The sequence below is a fragment of the Pipistrellus hanaki genome (genome assembly GCF_964339955.1).
Source record: "Pipistrellus hanaki genome assembly, chromosome: 16".
Taxonomy (NCBI): Eukaryota; Metazoa; Chordata; class Mammalia; order Chiroptera; family Vespertilionidae; genus Pipistrellus; species Pipistrellus hanaki.
Genome location: NC_140518.1, coordinates 23,799,565 through 23,816,409, shown reverse-complemented (window position 1 = coordinate 23,816,409; position 16,845 = coordinate 23,799,565). Strand labels below are relative to the sequence as shown.

General features: G+C 45.9%; 1 protein-coding gene and 1 pseudogene across 3 annotated transcripts in view; one reads left to right on the top strand and one right to left on the bottom strand.

The window, feature by feature from the left end:
- The window catches only part of LOC311610971 (uncharacterized protein C17orf67 homolog), a 55,050-nt gene that overhangs the window by 9,809 nt on the left and 28,396 nt on the right, over positions 1-16,845 (bottom strand). Inside the window, exons 1-2 of one of the 2 annotated variants that reach the window (XM_084862623.1) lie at positions 1,973-2,639; positions 1,019-1,119 (exon numbers count right to left, since the gene is read on the bottom strand). In XM_084862623.1, the coding sequence (XP_084718749.1) occupies positions 1,019-1,119; positions 1,973-2,024 (153 nt within the window). In that variant the 5' untranslated portion in view covers positions 2,025-2,639. Of the gene's footprint in view, positions 1-1,018; positions 1,120-1,972; positions 2,640-16,845 lie in introns of those variants that run through there. The other variant, XM_084862622.1, reaches the window with a different exon arrangement.
- The window catches only part of LOC311610962 (RNA transcription, translation and transport factor protein-like), a 281,083-nt pseudogene that overhangs the window by 248,594 nt on the left and 15,644 nt on the right, over positions 1-16,845 (top strand). The gene's annotated exons all lie outside the window — the stretch shown is intronic.

The following is a 16,845-nucleotide window of genomic DNA, read 5'->3' as shown; positions in this document are numbered from 1 at the left end:
GCAATCGCTGGTCCAAAAACGTCATGCCCCATTTCCCTGAATGGGCACGCGAAGGCCAGGCTGTGTCCTGAGACTCTAACGGGCTCCGGAAAACCAGCTCCAATCATATCACCCTCCACTCAGAGCCCTTGGACAGGTCCCCTGTGCCAATCAGGCCTTCCAACCTGGCTCTCAGAGGACCTCTGTGGCCACCTTCCACGTAGCCCAGATACCAGAGTCAAGGTCAAAGTGGAAGACAGGGGAGGTGGGGCTGGCAGGTAGAACTGCCACGAGGGCTCATGTCCTAAGACACGGGGACCAAGGAGTTAGGAGCCTAAGGCCCCGTGATTCACGGGGAACCACCTCTTCCTGCCTTTGCCAGGTGGAGCCCCAAGGACCCCCACGCCAGGCATCCTGCTCACCCCCAGGTCCGCCCCCCTCCGAACCCTCTTCCCCATGCTTGACCCCCACCCTCTCTTGGTTCCTCCTAAATCTCCCCGCATTCCTTCGCAGCCCCTTCAGGTTCCTCTCACCCTGTCCACCTCTGAGCACCGTGTCCTCAGACTTCAATCCAGAGTCCTCTCTTCTAATTGCTTCCCAAAGCCTCTGTCTAAAGCCCCAATCTGGCCAAAGCTGGTTTGGCTCAGTGGATAGAGTGTCGGTCTTCGGACTGAAGGGTCCCGGGTTCGATTCCGGTCAGGAGCATGTGCCTTGGTTGTGGGCGCATCCCCTCCTGGAAAATCCTCCACTGAACACAAGACAAAGTCCAACGCGCCCTTGACGGGAATCGAACTGATTAGGGCGACTGATTGCATTCTGAATACTGTGTGAACAGGAAGCACGGAAGCTGGCCCCTCCGGAGGAGAGGGGGCGAGAGTGGGAGGTGAGGCCACCCGACACCTGACTCTGGGTCAAACAGAACCTGCCTCCTGCAGACCCCGCTGGGCTGGGGCCAGCACCCATTCTGGTTTCCTACTGAAGGAACGTACAGATGGATGGATGGCACTCTCCCTCCGCGCAGCCCGAGCCCAGCACTCACCCGCATGGGCTCGTCCGGGAAGCCGGGCTTGCTCGGCCGGTCCTGGCGCCTGGACCGCAGAAGCTGCTTGGCCTCCTTTTCCGGCAGAATCGGGGAGGCCCCTGGAAGAGTCAGGACAGGGCCTTAGGGACTCTCGGGGCACACGAGTTCACAGTGCAAGGCAAACGATTAGCAAGTTCAGTGTCAGGCAAAACACAAAAGTTCTTTCACCGGGGCCTGTCCCAGGGGACGCGGCATTCCGGGCGGCTCGGAGCGGAATTCTAAACGGTTTCCAATACGGCTGCCTCAGAGCCAGCCCTGCAAGCTTGGGCATCTTTACCGATTGCAACGGCCCGTTCCTTCGTAAGTGGTGTTAATGACATGGTTTTTAAGACGTCTTCTCTCCAGTTCTCCAGTCAATGTGTTTCTCGTCCCGTAGGTTTGCCTTGTGGGATTTTTTTTTTTTTTTTTATCCTCAATACACTAAACCAAGTTAAAGCTATTATTGGAAAATACCCCGTGACAACAAGATTATGTTCAACTTAGTCATCAGGCATGGTCTCTCAAAGAAGATATTATGATAATAAAAATTATTATATTATGTTTTCGTAAACACACACAAACTCTAAAGGGCATCATCAAATAAAAGTTACCGAATTCTGTGATCTCATATGAACTCTAAAAGAAGGCATACTCAAAGATTTATCAGCTTTCTTGAGAATCAGTATTCAAACACATCTAAATATTTAAAATAAAATGTATCCCTAAGGATACCAATTCTGGGAGCCTGCTCTTAAAAACAAACAAACAAAAAAAAAAACATTGAGTTACTATCCATTAATATGTACTTATACAAACAATACACATCTTATTTGAAATGAAGAAGAAAAAAATACCTGAAAAACATAAACTAGACTTTTTTCAGTTTATCACACCCGCCTAGAAATAGACTGAGTGTCTGCAGTGAATGCTCACCTGAGGAGGTCAGGAAGGTGAGCAAGAGCGCCAACACAAAGAATGTCTTCATCCTGCCTCGTTCCCCGCTCCGCCTGCTCAGAATGAGTCGCACCCCGCTAGCCAGCCTATTTGAAGGAAGCCGGGTCCGGCCCCAGGCTTGTTTATGCTTTGACTGGCAGCGCTGACCAGTGTGATGCTAAGTGCATCTGACCCTGAGTTTTTATGATAATATGACCACGAAAATATCCTCCTCTGAATGCTCATCCTGAGGCAGGAAGTTATCCGTCCGTAATAGGACTTGCAGGGCTTGAATTCGAGAAAGCAGCATGCGACACGCGTGTCACTTCCACAGATCTGTGTTCCTCATCCAGGAGTTTTGAGTTTTCACCTGCAGCTTCAGGGTATGTGCCTGTTTCACAGAGAATGAAGCATCTCTGACATCTGCGTATCTTAGGGCATTTTTTCCAAAGCCCCTTGGCCAATCTAATTTGATTTTCCCAGTCATTTCAGAGGCAGGCAGGGACATTAGCAAGGGGCGCCATGAGGATGAAAATTGTTTTTGCTGACTTTGGAGCCAGAAAGACCAAGATGCGTGTCCTGGCCTCACCTCTCTCTCTTGAAATGTACCCTTCGGTAAGTCACCTTTCCTGAACGTGTTTCCCCTCCAGTAAAAAGGAGTGACGGTACCTATCTTGTGGGATGCGATTAGGAGGGAGATGAACCACATGGCAGCTAGTACTACTCACCATTCTCCATCTCCCTTTCACATAAAGGAAGTGAGGTTCAGACAGGTGAAACCATATCCAGGTGCGCACATTATGGATGCTGAAATAGAGCCTCGTGCAATATTCTGTCATAAAACTGTAAGTAGCCATATACCATGCCATTTATTTTTTCAAAGACAATAAAATGTCAATTAGCTAAAGTCCTTTCAATTTAAATTGCCTACTACCCAACCAGTGTGGCTCAGTGGTTGAACGTCAACCCATGAACCAAGAGGTCACTGGTTTGATTCCTGGTTAGGGCACATACAGGGTTATGGCCTCAATCCTCAGTGGGGGTTAGAGAGGGGTTTGCAGAAGGCAGCCAATCGATGATGTTTCTCTTTCATCGATGTTTCTCTCTATCCCTCTTCCTTCCTCTTTCTCTAAAAATCAATAAAACATTTTTTTAAAAAATAAATAAATTGCCTAACAATATCACATAAAAGAATTATTAAATGTATTACAAAACTATGCCTGGACAGTATGTGACTTTTGGGGGGATAAAATTCTTAATTCACAGCAGGGATCTGACGGTTCCGTGGTTACTTTGCCAGCTCAAAAGAAAACAATCCTCTCTCGGTATTGTCTGAGTTTATGCTAATGCTGTGTAACTGATATGAAATCCAAATGTTCTGCCCACTCTGTTGATATAGAGGTAGTCTGAAGGGCTTGGAAGCAAGAAAAAAAAAATCATACATTGTTAGCCAAGTTGCCTCGTATGTTAATTTGCCCAAAATTAGATGTTTGGTTTTATGTATTCTGTGGCTATTAATGTTTTTCTGTGTTTACACAGTTTTCAAAAACTGAGGAATTTTAGGGGCATTATTTTAGAAACATATTTGTCACATTAAACATCTTGGTTTTTTTAATGTACATTGTCAACTTGTTGGGGTTTTTTTTTTTCCCCTCCTTTTGATTGGATCAAACACCAACTGGATCGTCTTATCAAATAAACATAATCTTTTGTAAACCAGAAAAAAAACAGCTTAGATGAAACTAGAAATTTCTAGTGTCCAATGTAATTTTACTACAAAGTGTTTTTTTTCACTCAGTAACTTTTGTTTATATCAACGCGGTCCAATAAAAACATAATGTGATCAGATGGAAGCCACATGTGTAGTTCACATTTTTCTAGTAGCCACATTTTTTTTAAGTAAAATAACACATGAAACTTTTTCTATTATGTTTTATTTCACATGAAATATCCAAAATATTCTTATTTCAACATGCAATTAAGATCAACAAATTATAAATGAGTTATTTTACTTTCTTTTTTTTTTTTTTGTAGCATGTCTTCATAATCTGGTATGTATTCCACACTTACATATTTCACATGCTCAGTGGCCACATGTGGCTCATTGCTACCACACTAACCAGCATGGGTCTAGACTTTGTAACCTCTATGAATGTCTGCTGTGCTGTACTACTGAAACTAACATAAAAGAATGTTAAATGCAAACTATAATTGAAAAATAAAATAAAAGTTTTAATGAGAAAAATTGATCTTACATGTTTAAAAAATAAGAAAATAGCCCTAGCCGGTTTGGCTCAGTGGATAGAGCGTCGGCCTGTGGACTGAGGGATCCCAGATTCAATTCCGGCCAAGGGCACATGCCTGGGTTGTGGGCTCGATCCCCAATAGGGGGCGTGCAGGAGGCAGCCGATCAATGATTCTCTCTCATCATTGATATTTCTATCTCTCTATCCCTCTCCCTTACTCTCTGAAATCAATTAAAAAATATTTTTTTTAAATAAGAAAATAAAAGTTATGAATTAGTTAATCTTGGAATTTTCCAGTTAACATATCGGGACCACTATTGGTCATAGGTAACAAACTTCAGAAAGTAAAACTGCCAATAAGGGGGCAGTATTGTACTAATTTTATGAGTAAACCTACTGAAGGCAACAGGAACCAAAGTGTAGTCAAATGGACAAAAGATGTTTGTTGTTGTTTTTTGTTAAAGTTTGAAATGCCTTATTTGTCAGAATGAGGTTTACTAGTCAATCTTTTTTGTATATGACATTTACTTACATTTGTTGAATAAAAACTATTTTGAAGAGATAGAAAAGAATCCTTCTTTATTTTCTCACAAAATCAGAATCCTTACTGAGCCCCACAAGACCCTGTATTGAAAGAGACCCTGCTTTGGGCAATGGGTGCAAGATGGTGTGTGCAGATGATGTTTTGTTGAGTTGTACACCTGAAACCTGTATGGTTTTACAAACCAATGTCACCCCAATAAATTATTAAAAAAAAAAAAAAAAAAAAAAAAGGAGCTGTGTCACCTGTGCCTGCTGCCTTTCCCAACCCCATTCAGATAACTCCCCTCCAGCTCACGCCAATCTAGTCACACTTAGTTACTCTCAACCTAACAAGTTCTTTTCCACCTCAGGACCTTTGCACATGCTCTTCCTCCCTCTGGATCCGTCTCATCCTTCAGGTTTCAGTTTGAAATGTCTCTTGCTCGACCAGGCCCGGAGCAGCCGGGCCCAGAGCAGCCGGGTCGGGTGTGGCCAGGCCCGGATCAGCAGCAGCCAAGTCCAGAGCAACTAGGTCGGGAGCGGCAGTGACCAGACCCGGAGCAGCTGGTTGTGGAACGAACCAGAGCAACAGAGGCCAGGCCCAGAGCATCCAGGCCCGGAACAGCTCACTCCTCGCCTGCCCCTGCCCCACGCTGCCTCTCAGACATGGCTGGAAACTTTTATGGGAACTTGAGGGTCTGCTGAATCAAGTGATGAAGGCTTAGATCTGGATGTGTTGAGTTAGTATAGGGCTGGGGTGTTGATCTGTGAGTGCCTTGGGTGGGGCCTGGATGAGGCTGGTTGACCTATTTGGAAATGTCTTTTGTGTGAAATGTATCATTGGGCATGTGGAGGTATCATTGATATGAGAAAATGCTAAGTAACTAATTTACTATCTGAAAAGGGATTTACTATCGGGGAAAGGGAGGGAGGAAGAGACAACATAAACTGCACCTATGGATGAGGACAATGGGGGATGGGGAGGGGGCGGAGGGTGGGGTGGGAACCTGGTGGAGGGGGGAAGAAATGAGGAACCTTTGTAATAATTTGAACAATAAAGATTGATTTAAAAAAAAAAAAAAAGAAAGAAAGAAATGTCTCTTGCTCAGGCAAGCTTACCTTTACCAGCCAACTCAATGAAAGTTCCCTACCCTACCCCACCACCATTACTATCTCACAGCACTCACCACAATGTGTAAATATTGTCTTTATTTGTATATTTTTTAAAACCTGTCTCTTTGACTGGACTGTAAGCTCTAAGTAAGATTCAATGACTTTCCTAATTTGAAAAAAAGGAGGAACCTCTCGTGCACTGGAGAGGCAGAACTGGAGAAAGTCAGGGGCCTGTATCCCACCCTGGGATTATGGATCAAGGTCTCCAGGGGAACGGCCCTTCAGGTGTGGTACTGGCAGGGCCATTCAAATGCCCATCAGCCGGGCCCCTGAGGGACACCGCTCCAAAGGGGGAGGGGAGTGCTATGGAAAAACTGAAAAAGCAAAGTCACCTTGTTGTGATGTCCCTCTGGTGGGGAGAATTCTCTTCCACCCCTCCTCTCTCTCCCAGGAAGAGCAGCAGCAGCCAGATCAATCAGGGGAGTCAGTAGGGCTCACAGCAGAAGATGCAATTTCCCAAAAAATCCACAAGGTGGCAGAGTAAAAGAGCAGAACCAGGCACAACCAAGGCCAGGAAACTCAAGGCCCCTAAGGTTAACTGTTCTCAAAGTTGCCAGCAAAATCCCTGAGAATCTACTGGATGTAGAAAGAGAGAGTGCTACGGTGCCTAAGACTATTTTCCTATGATTTTAATTAACTTGAAGATCGTCGTCGTCAGATGCTCAGGCCTAGGAGAGCTGCACTACCCACGTGACACTTCAGAAAAGGTAAAGGAAGAATGCTACCATCCGTATTCACAGCACCCTAACATAACTAATCTCTTCCCTTGTGTGGTTTCCCATCTTTTTTAACTATCCTAAACAGTGATAGAGCTGACATCAAGCTCGTGGCGTTGCTGGACTGAATACCGTTTTAGAAGAATAAGATGTGATTTCAAATTCTTCATATATATATATATATATATATATATATATATATATATATATATATATATAAAATTGATTTTTTACAGAGAGAAAGGGAGAGGGATAGAGACCTAGAAACAGCAATGAGAGAGAAACATGGACCAGCTGCCTCTTGCACACCCGCTACCGGGGATGTGCCCGCAACCAAGGTACATGCCCTTGACCGGAATCGAACCCGGGACCTTTCAGTCCGCAGGCCGATACTCTATCCACTGAGCCAATTGGTTTCGGCATGATTTCAAATTCTGTGAGCTAAATAAACTTCAAGGACAAGGGAACATCTTTTTTTAACAAGAGAAAGATGTTGAATCTGTCCCAAGAGACTTATAATGTGTCCAGAGTCAATGAAATCAATTCTAACATCCCTTTACGTAGTTGTTTTTGTCTTTTTTTTTTTTAATTGTCTGACTCTCCCACGAGCATAGAAACTCTATATGTTTATAAGGTACATCTAATTTCTTTATAGTTTTTAATAATAGTACCTCCATAAATTGCATGCTCACACCTACACCCATTAATTTACAAGCATACTGTGTGGGCAGCTATGGTAGATTGAATCATTAGCATCCATTCACCACCACCTCTGCATACCCATGCTGTCTGCCACATGACTTGGCAGTCCTGCCCCTTGACCTTGGGCTCCACCAAGTGACTTGCTTTGGATAATGGGAGGGTAGCAGACTGGCACAGACAGTCTGATGAAGGGGTATGAAGTCTATCTGCCCTCCTATAGCGCTGCCATTGATACCCAAAGAGCTCCCCCAGGTAGCTACTGCTCCTTCGAGCTGAGCCTCAGAATTTTTTTAATTTTTTTATATTTTATTGATTCTTTACAGAGAGAAAGAGAGAGGAATAGAGAGTTAGAAACATTGATGAGAGAGAAACATCGATCAGTTGCCTCCTGCACAACCCCCACTGGGGATGTGCCCGCAACCAAGGCACATGCCCTTGACCGGAATCAAACGTGGGACTTTTTAGTCCACAGACCGACGTTCTATCCACTAAGCCAAACCGGTTTCAGCTGAGCCTCAGAATTGACTCACAAGGAAAGCACCTAAGCAAGGAACCAGGTCTACACAACGTGCAGCTGACAGGAGACCCTCTCAAGCCAGCCCTGCCCAGCTCAGTGGACCCCTGACTACCACAGCCTGAAGTAGAGCGACCACCAGCCTGCAGATCCTGGAGATTCAAAGATTGTTATTCTAAGCCACTGGGTCTAGGAGTGGTTTGTTACACAGCAATACCCTGACCACAGCTAACTGACACAGGGGGTTCTGCTGGGATGGTGAGTGTGTCCAAATCTGGAGCTATGGCATCTACGTTAATCACAGGGTCCTGAGGGAAGCTTCCTTCAAAAGGGAGTACACGCCCTGACCGGTTTGGCTCAGTGGATAGAGCGTCAGCCTGGGACTGACGGGTTGCGGGTTCGATTCCGGTCAGGGGCATGTACCTTGGTTTCAGGCACATCCCCAGTGGGGGGTGCACAGGAGGCAACTGATCAATGTTTCTCTCCCATAGATGTTTCTCTCTCTCTCTCTCTCTCTCTCTCTCTCTCTATATATATATATATATATATATATATATATATATATATATCCCTCCCTTCCTCTCTGTAAAAAATCGATAATATATATATTTTTTAAGTGAATACACATCTACCCCAGAGGTCGTGTGGTATAATGGTCAAGGTTATGGGCTACTGAGTCACCAATGGACCTGGGCTTGCTTGCATTCCGGCTCTGATATTTATTACCTGTGTTACACGGAAGCCGTGACATTGGGCAAACTGTCCGAATCACTGTTTTCTCATCTATAAAGAAAAGAATAGTAATCCTCATAAAACTTACCCCATGGGATTCTGAGACTTAAAAGAGAGAAAGCATGCGTGAAGCATTTGACAGAATTGGTAAGGGTCTAACCCTTGGAAACCACTCTTGTTGTTGCTATTATTACCATTCCTTCTTCTCTTGGTGAAATCATCCTTATGTATACGTGCATACCCACCCCATTCTCAGACACGTGACAGAAAGTCCGTAAACATCTTTGTAATGACCAAATGATTAATCGCATACATATTAAGATATATAATTTCACATGTTGCTGAAATAAAAATGCATCTGTATTTGCAAAGAAAGTGCGGGCCCTTCTGAATAGGAGTGGGTTTCCCCTCCCCCACCCCCCCTTGGTGTCCACACCCCGTGCCCTTCGGTTCTCTTTCCCTTTCCGTGCCCTCAGCGTGCTACACAAACACGCACTTTCCTGTTTGGAGCAGAGACACAATGGCAAGATGGTTTGGCCTCGCACGGGGGCCTTTCCGCCTGCGGCGTGCTTCCCCAGGGGGCTATCATTTCTGCTCAGGGCCAGGACATTGGCCTCAACTTGAGCCTGCCCAGCAGGTAAGGAGAGCCAAGGTCAACGGCAGGCTCCTGACGCCGGTGCCAGGCGGCCCTCCAACCTAAACAGGCACACATACACACCCTAGGGGAGGGGGGCCTGGGCGGAATCATTGGTGAAATCACCCCTAAGGCTACTGTCATATTGCATTTCATTGGGGGGGGGGGCGGGAGTGCTGGGCCTTTAAGTGGGAGAGAACAGCTCTGGTTCTTCAGGGGAAAAGTACTGAAATGTGTGTTGTTTTTCTCTGTGGGAGCTCAGTTGCGATAAGCTCCCGTGAGATAAGAGAAAGTCTAGCAACGGCCCTCAAACCTTCAGGGGCATCAGAGCCACCTGGAGGCTCACGAGACATCTGAGAAAGCCTTGGAAGCGGAGAATGAAGACAAAAGGGACCAAAGAAAAAAGCAAACTGGGGCAGAGATGATGCAGGCCGACAGGCAAACAACCACCACCACCACCAATATCCTCTGAGGGATCTTTTTTTTTGCTTTCATAAAATGTAAACAGGATGCTGTAAAAAGGAATATTCACAAAACAAATCAACACAGAATTTTTTCAAAATTAGAAGCCATAATATAAATTAAAAACTAAATTAAAAGATTCATGGAAATTTTTTAGGAAAATAGAGCAAAGGGGAGAACAAGAGAGAGCTGTTAAACAAAACAAAAAAAACAACAACAAAAAAAGAAATAAGGAAAAAAAATTTTTAAAGAGTACCTTTATCCAAATGAGTTGAAAACTTATGTCCACCCAAAAACTCTGCACACAGATGTCTACAGCAGTTTATTCATAATTGCCAAAACTCAGCAGCAACCAAGATGTCCCTCGGTAGGTGGATAGATCAACAGGCAAATCCAGACAATGGAATAGTATTCGGCACTTAAAAGGAAATGAGCTACCAACCCCTGAAAAGGCATGGCGGAACCTTACATACATATTACTCAGTGAGAGAAGCCCATCTGAGAAGGCTACATCCTGTGTGATTTCAACGAGACGATACGCTGGAAAAGACAAAACGAGTGAGACAGTAAAAAGACCAGCGGTTGCCAGGGGTTAGAAGGGAGGTGGGGAGGTGGAGCTCAGAGGGTGTTTAGGGCAGTGAATCCCTCTGTATCGCACTGGGCTGGTGGGTGCATTTGTCCAAATCCACAGAACACACAGAGCTAAGAGTGGGCACGAGGGACTTTGGGTGACGATTGGGGGTCCAGGAAGGTTCCGCAGCTGTGGCACTGTGCCTGTGGTGCCCCGAGGTGATGGCGGAGAGGCTGTGCATTGTGGGGACAGGGAATGTACGGGAACTCTGTACTTTCTACTCCATTTTTCTGTGAACCTAAAACTGCTCTGAAAATAAAGTTTATATTTTTAAAAAAGGGAGAAGTAGAGAGGGCTGTCTAGGTTTCATGTTCCAACAATAGAAGTATCAAAAAAGAGGAACACAGACAACAGCAAGGAGGGAGTCAACAAAGAATTGTAGAACTGAAGGGCGTGATCTGCTGGACCGGGAGGACCCAGCAAACCTGGCAACGCAGAGGAGGTGTTCTGGACTGTCAGTACACCAGAGGAAAAGAGAAGATTCTACAAGCTTCCAGAGAGCGAAAACCAGTCCCACTCAAGGGACCAGGGATAAGAAATAACCTCAGACATCTCTTCAGCAACACCAAGAGCAGCAGAAATGGAACAATGAGAACGTTCAATGTCATGCAGTATTATAATCATTGCCAACCCAGAATTCTATACCAGATAAACAATCAGGTGTGGAGGGCGGAATAAAGAAATGTATAGACAGGCAGGGCCTCAAATGATGCCTCCCGTGTGCCCTCACTCTAAAAGTTACTGACAGATGTGCCCCACAAAGAGAGAGAGAGAGAGAGAGAGAGAGAGAGAGAGAGAGAGAGAGAGAAAGAGAGAGAGAGAATTCACCAAGAAAGGAGAAGCCACGAGGCCCAGGAAACAGAAGGTACAAACAGGCGAGTGGTGAAGGGAAACCCGAGGATGACCACTGTGCTCTGACATAAAGAACGGGTGGTCCAGACAGGCACAAGGCGCCATGGGCTGGGGCACCATAGGGTGCAGACACACTGAGCACAGACTGTCGACATATAATTCCTTTATAGTTTTTAATAATAGTAATTCCATAAGGTGAGCCTGGGGCCGATTACAGGTTTTGTTTATCTTGACAACCATGAGCTGGTGCGGTTCCACTTCCCTAACCCCGGGATCAGCGGAAGATCCTCATTTCTCCCCGAGAGCAGGCCATGCTAACCTTTCTGTGAGAACTGGAGGGAGGTCCCAGGGAGCTCTCCCAGCCATGTTTTTATCTGGCATTCCAACCACAGACCTGCCCACTTGTCCCAGGACCTGCCCACTGGTTTTTGTTTTCCCAGGTGGGATCTTGTCAGGGAAGCTGGATTCAGACTCTGACCCAGACCCCACTCAGCTTACCTCCTCCGAGAGCCTTCCTAGTATGCAAGGCTTCACGGCTACTTCCTGCTGGGGTGAGTCTGGGTTTATTCTAAACAAAACCATATTTTTTAGGGATACTTTCAGGGGTGGGGAAATATTAAGAAAAACCATGGAATGAAGAGCACACAAATGAGGACAGCTGTTTCCTGCCGGGGGAGGAAGGGTAGCCCATCAGGTGGGCCCAGGAGAGGCTCCCAATGTTCTTTTTAAAAATAATAACTTATTTATTCACAACAACCATCATTTTGCTGTTACCCGCATATTAAGTATGATATTCCTAGTGAGTGGCAATGTGATTAAACATGCTTCATTCTTTTTTTTTTTTAATATATTTTATTGATATTTTACAGAGAGGAAGGGAGAGAGATAGAAAGCTAGAAACATCGATGAGAGAGAAACATCAACAAGCTGCCTCCTGCACACCCCCTACCGGGGATGTGCCCGCAACCAAGTTACATGCCCTTGACCGGAATCGAACCCGGGACCCTTCAGTCCGCAGGCCAATGCTCTATCCACTGAGCCAAACCAGTTTTGGTGCCCAATGTTCTTTTTAAAAATAATAATAACTTATTTATTCACAACCATCATCATTTTGCTGTTACCCACATATTAAGTATGAGTGGCAATGTGATTAAACATGCTTCATTCTTTTTAAAAACCTCGATTAACACTTTGTGATGCAGCAATTCAGAAGCCTGGATCTGAGTTTTCTGTTTATACTGGGTTGCATGGTTTTGATCCCCAAAAAGGCCCTTCGGAAAGCGATGTGGACCCACAAGGAGAACGGGCCTCGCTAAGTCACGGCTCCCTTTCCAGCTCCGTCCCACTGAGCAAAGGTTTCAGTGACCGTCTGGCCGTCCCCTTGGTGGCTCCCTCCCCCGTTGGAATGCACTGCAATATTATGTTTTCAACTCCCAGGATCAAAACCAGCAGAAAGCATGTATTTGGGAGACGTTAAGTCTGTCTGATCAGACAGGTGTGTACCTATTTGCCAAAACTTATCAAATTGCACCTTTAAAATGGGACACTGCTTTCCAAGTAACTGAGAAGGTAGGGTGACTCGATGGTGCCTTGATGGCTCGCGAATAAGCTTCAGGATGTTCCCGGGGCAATCCTCCGGGGGCCGAGGCTGCCAGGAAAAGTCAAGCATCGCGGTCCTCCCCTGTCTTGAGTGAAGCAGATTGTTCCTCTTTCGGTCCCAGCGGCCTTGCAAAGCAGAGATAAGATTGAGCCACTGAAGGAGCCTGGGACACAGACACCAATGGCATCGCCCTTCGGGCAAGTGCAGGAGTTGAGCATGTTGACAATCACTCGGTGTGTGAGTGTCTGTTGTGTTTTTCTGAGCAAGTTTCCCCTTTCCCTTTGAATTGGAGCCAGTGTTTTCACAGACGGAGTGGCAGCAGCTGTGTGAATGGCCCCCTCCTTGCTAGCGTGCCCGCTGTCAGGCCTTGTTCTGGAGGCCCCTTCCTGCTGTGTGCCCTCTCTTCCCAGAGCCAGGGCTCCTCAGCGCCCCCTGCAGCAGGCAATACCAGGGCACCCCTGGTCTCTGTTCTCCTCCCAGCCCACTTCTCCCCAGCCCCCCCATCCTGTCCCCTCCTCTTCCTCCTCTCCCAATGTCCAATAGGTTAACCTCCGTGATGGGTCCGCGGGTGTTTATTTTATTATTTTTTAACTATGCATATGTTTTATGAAATCTGTTATATATGTGACCGAAACCGGTTTGGCTCAGTGGATGAAGTGTCATCCTTCGGACTGAAGGGTCCTGGGTTTGATTCCGGTTAGGGGCATGTACCTTGACTGCGGGCACATTCCCAGTTGGGGGTGTGTAGGAGGCAGCTGATCGATGTTTCTCTCACATCAATGTTTCTAGCTCGCTCTCTCTCTCCCTTCCTCTCTGTAAAAAAATCAATAAAATATATATTTTTTAAAAATCTGTTGTATATGTGGTATAGTTCACAATTTAAACAAAAAAAAAGTTTTAATAAATACATAAGAGAATTACCTGGGGGAACTATTAAGAAGGCAGATAGGTTCCTGGCTCCATCACAATTCTAATTGGGGACACCTGGTCAAGACCTGGTTAGATGATGCTGGTGCCGGTGATCCAAGACCACCTTCCGATACCTCCTGGGTCATGAGCATCATGGGTTTTGGCATCTCACTGGCTGGGTTCAAAGCCCCAACTCAGATGACTCCTGGCTGTGTGACATCAAGCAAGTCTTCTTCATCTGTAAAATGAGGATGATAAACTTTGCACAGAGCCTAGGATCTGCATGGCTATAATAAGAATTATTATTACTATTGCCTTTAATAATAGTAATTCAGTGTGGAATAAGAGTGTTTTCCCCACATGCGGTAATCTCTATTAATCTGTCCTTATACACATAAATTTCCCTGATGATTTTCTCTTGGCAAACAGAGACTATTTTGTTAAAAACTTTTCCATAAGCTTTAAACGTTTCATACCTTTAGCAAAATGTGAGACTCTAAAGAAAACCCCCAAACAGAGGAGTTATATATAATAGCAAAATGTTAGAAACCACTTACATAGTCGATAATAGAGGTAAGGTTAACATACACTATGTACTATCATAGAATGGAATATTATGCAACCATTAAATACAAATTTATAAAAATGTGTAAAAGTCATTTTGTAATGTTTAAATTTAAAAAGAGCCAGGCAGAGAATATATCTACGATGTGATCAATAGTACACATGCAACAAAGCAAACCAATGTTTCCATAGAAAACAATGGAAGAAAATAGGCCAAAATGTTCAAACATAGGTTGTCTTTGGGCTGAGAGACGAATGATTGTGTTTCTCTTCCTTTTTACTTTTCTATATTCTCCAAATGTTTTATAACAGGACTTTTTTTTAAATCTCACTCTTAAAAAGTGCATTCTTTTGTTATCTTTTCAAGTCCAAACCAACTTAAAGCCTCTGCCTCCACTAGGATTCATAAAAGACAATGGCATTTCCATTTACAGTGCAGGCTGTCAGAACAGAGGTAGGCTTCGGAGAACTCAGTCAACCTCCCACGTTACCAGTGAACAGCCTGAGGCCCAGAGAAGTGAACTGACCAGCACAAGAGGACGGAGACACGTGAGGGCCTTACCGGGCCACCTAACACTTTTCCCATGTCTCCGCACTCTCCCCTCAGCCTCCACAATCCAGACTGTTACACACTCTACCAGCAAAACCAGCAGCACCTGTTCAGAATGCAGACCCTCAGGCCTCTTCCCCGCAAAAAAGTGAATCAAAATCTGCACTTTAACAAGAACCCTGGGGCAAGTGTCTGAGAGAAATAACCAAATAAAGGAAGTCTCACTTGGATGGCTTAATTTTTTTTTTTTAAATATGTATTTTACTGATTTTTCAGAGAGGAAGAGAGAGGGATAGAGAGTTAGAAACATCGATGAGAGAGAATCATTGATCAGCTGCCTCTTGCACACCCCCTACTGGGGATGTGCCCGCAACCAAGGTACATGCCCTTAACCGGAATCGAACCCGGGACCTTTCAGTCCGCAGGCCGACGCTCTATCCACTGAGCCAAACCGGTCCCAGCTGGATGGCTTAATTTAAATGGAAGGTAACTTGGGTGGCCAAGTTCAAACAAAGTGATCTCAGTTCCAACACCCACGGACTTTGTGACCATCAGGCACGTTTCTCAACCACTCTGTGCCTTGGTTTTCCTCATCTGTAAAGTGGGGATGATAAACTCAGCCAGGAGCTAAGCAAGTGCCAAGATGGAAGCGGGGCTTTATACACAGGGCTGATACATGCTTGTTAGACACGTTTCCACAGGCCTGGCACTCTGTGAGAGCTGGAGCCCCTCAGTCAGTGCTCGCTTGGCACACAGGAAGCCTTCTGCCAGTATGAGTTTAACAAATAAGAGCTCAGGTGACCTCTCTCCATGTTTGACTTGGATCATCCCATTTTATTAGTATATTAGAGGTCTGGTACACAACATTAGAGCCCTGGGAAGGGGGTCTTCTCAACCTGGCCTCTGCCCTCCCACAATCCAGGACCTCTCAGGGGAGGTCCACCTGCAGGCCAGGGAGCAGACCTAAGCCAGCAGGCGGACATCCCTCGAGGGGTCCTTAGCACTGCCGCTACGCTCACCAGCTGTGAGCCTGGCTTCTGGCTGAGTGGCACTTCCCTTGTGGGAGCACAATGACCACCAGGGGACAGCTCCTGCATTGAGCATCTGCCCCCTGGTGGTCAGTGTGAATCATAGAAACTGGTCTTTCTGCCGTTCGGTCTATTTGCATATTATCCTTTTATTATACTAGAGACCTAGTGCAAAAAATTCATGCACGTATATGGTCCCTAAGCCTGGCCTGTGATCAGGGCCATCATCCATGGCTGCCCACAGCCGGCCCTGTCCCCTGAAGCCACCCACCTCCAGGTCCCTGTTCGCCATTAGGCGACTGGAGCCTGCCAGCTGGGGAAAGGGACCTAAAGTTGGTCAGTATGCTTCATAGTGACTGGTCGAGGGTCATTCTGGTTGATCCACTGTTGGAGTTAATTTGCATATTACCTTTTCATTATATAAGATAGGAGGATGACACTTTCAAAACTGTCAGTTTTGCCGAAACCCATTTGGCTCAGTGGATAGAGCCTCGGCTTCAGACTGAAAAGTCCCAAGTTGATTTCCAGTCAAGGGTATGTACCTTGGTTGCAGGCACATCCCCAATAGGTGGTGTGCAAGAGGCAGCTGATTGATGATTCTCTCTCATCCATGTTTCTAGCTCTCTATCCCTCTCTTCCTCTCTGTAAAAAAATCAATATATATATATTTAAAAACTGCCAGTTTTCTCCCAGCAATCAAAACTGTGCCAACCTCCCACCTCCACCAGATAGAGAGAGGGGAGGTTGAAGGTCTGAGATAAGCTTGACTCATACTGTAAATCATTCCTACTAGAACTTTCTATGGTTGCAGACTTAACAGGGCTCAATCACCATCCATCCTCTTTAAGGCCTCCCACTTCTTGCTACTCCACCCAAAGTTCTCCCTAAGCCACGCCCCCAGTGACCCGCCCCTTCTGCTCAACCCCGCCCCCTTCTCAAGGCCCCGCCCCTCCCCGAGGCCCCGCCCCCTCCGGCCTGTCAGGCTGTGCGTCATCCCTCACACCCCCGCCCCGCCCTGTGCCCCCGCCGCGGCCCCTG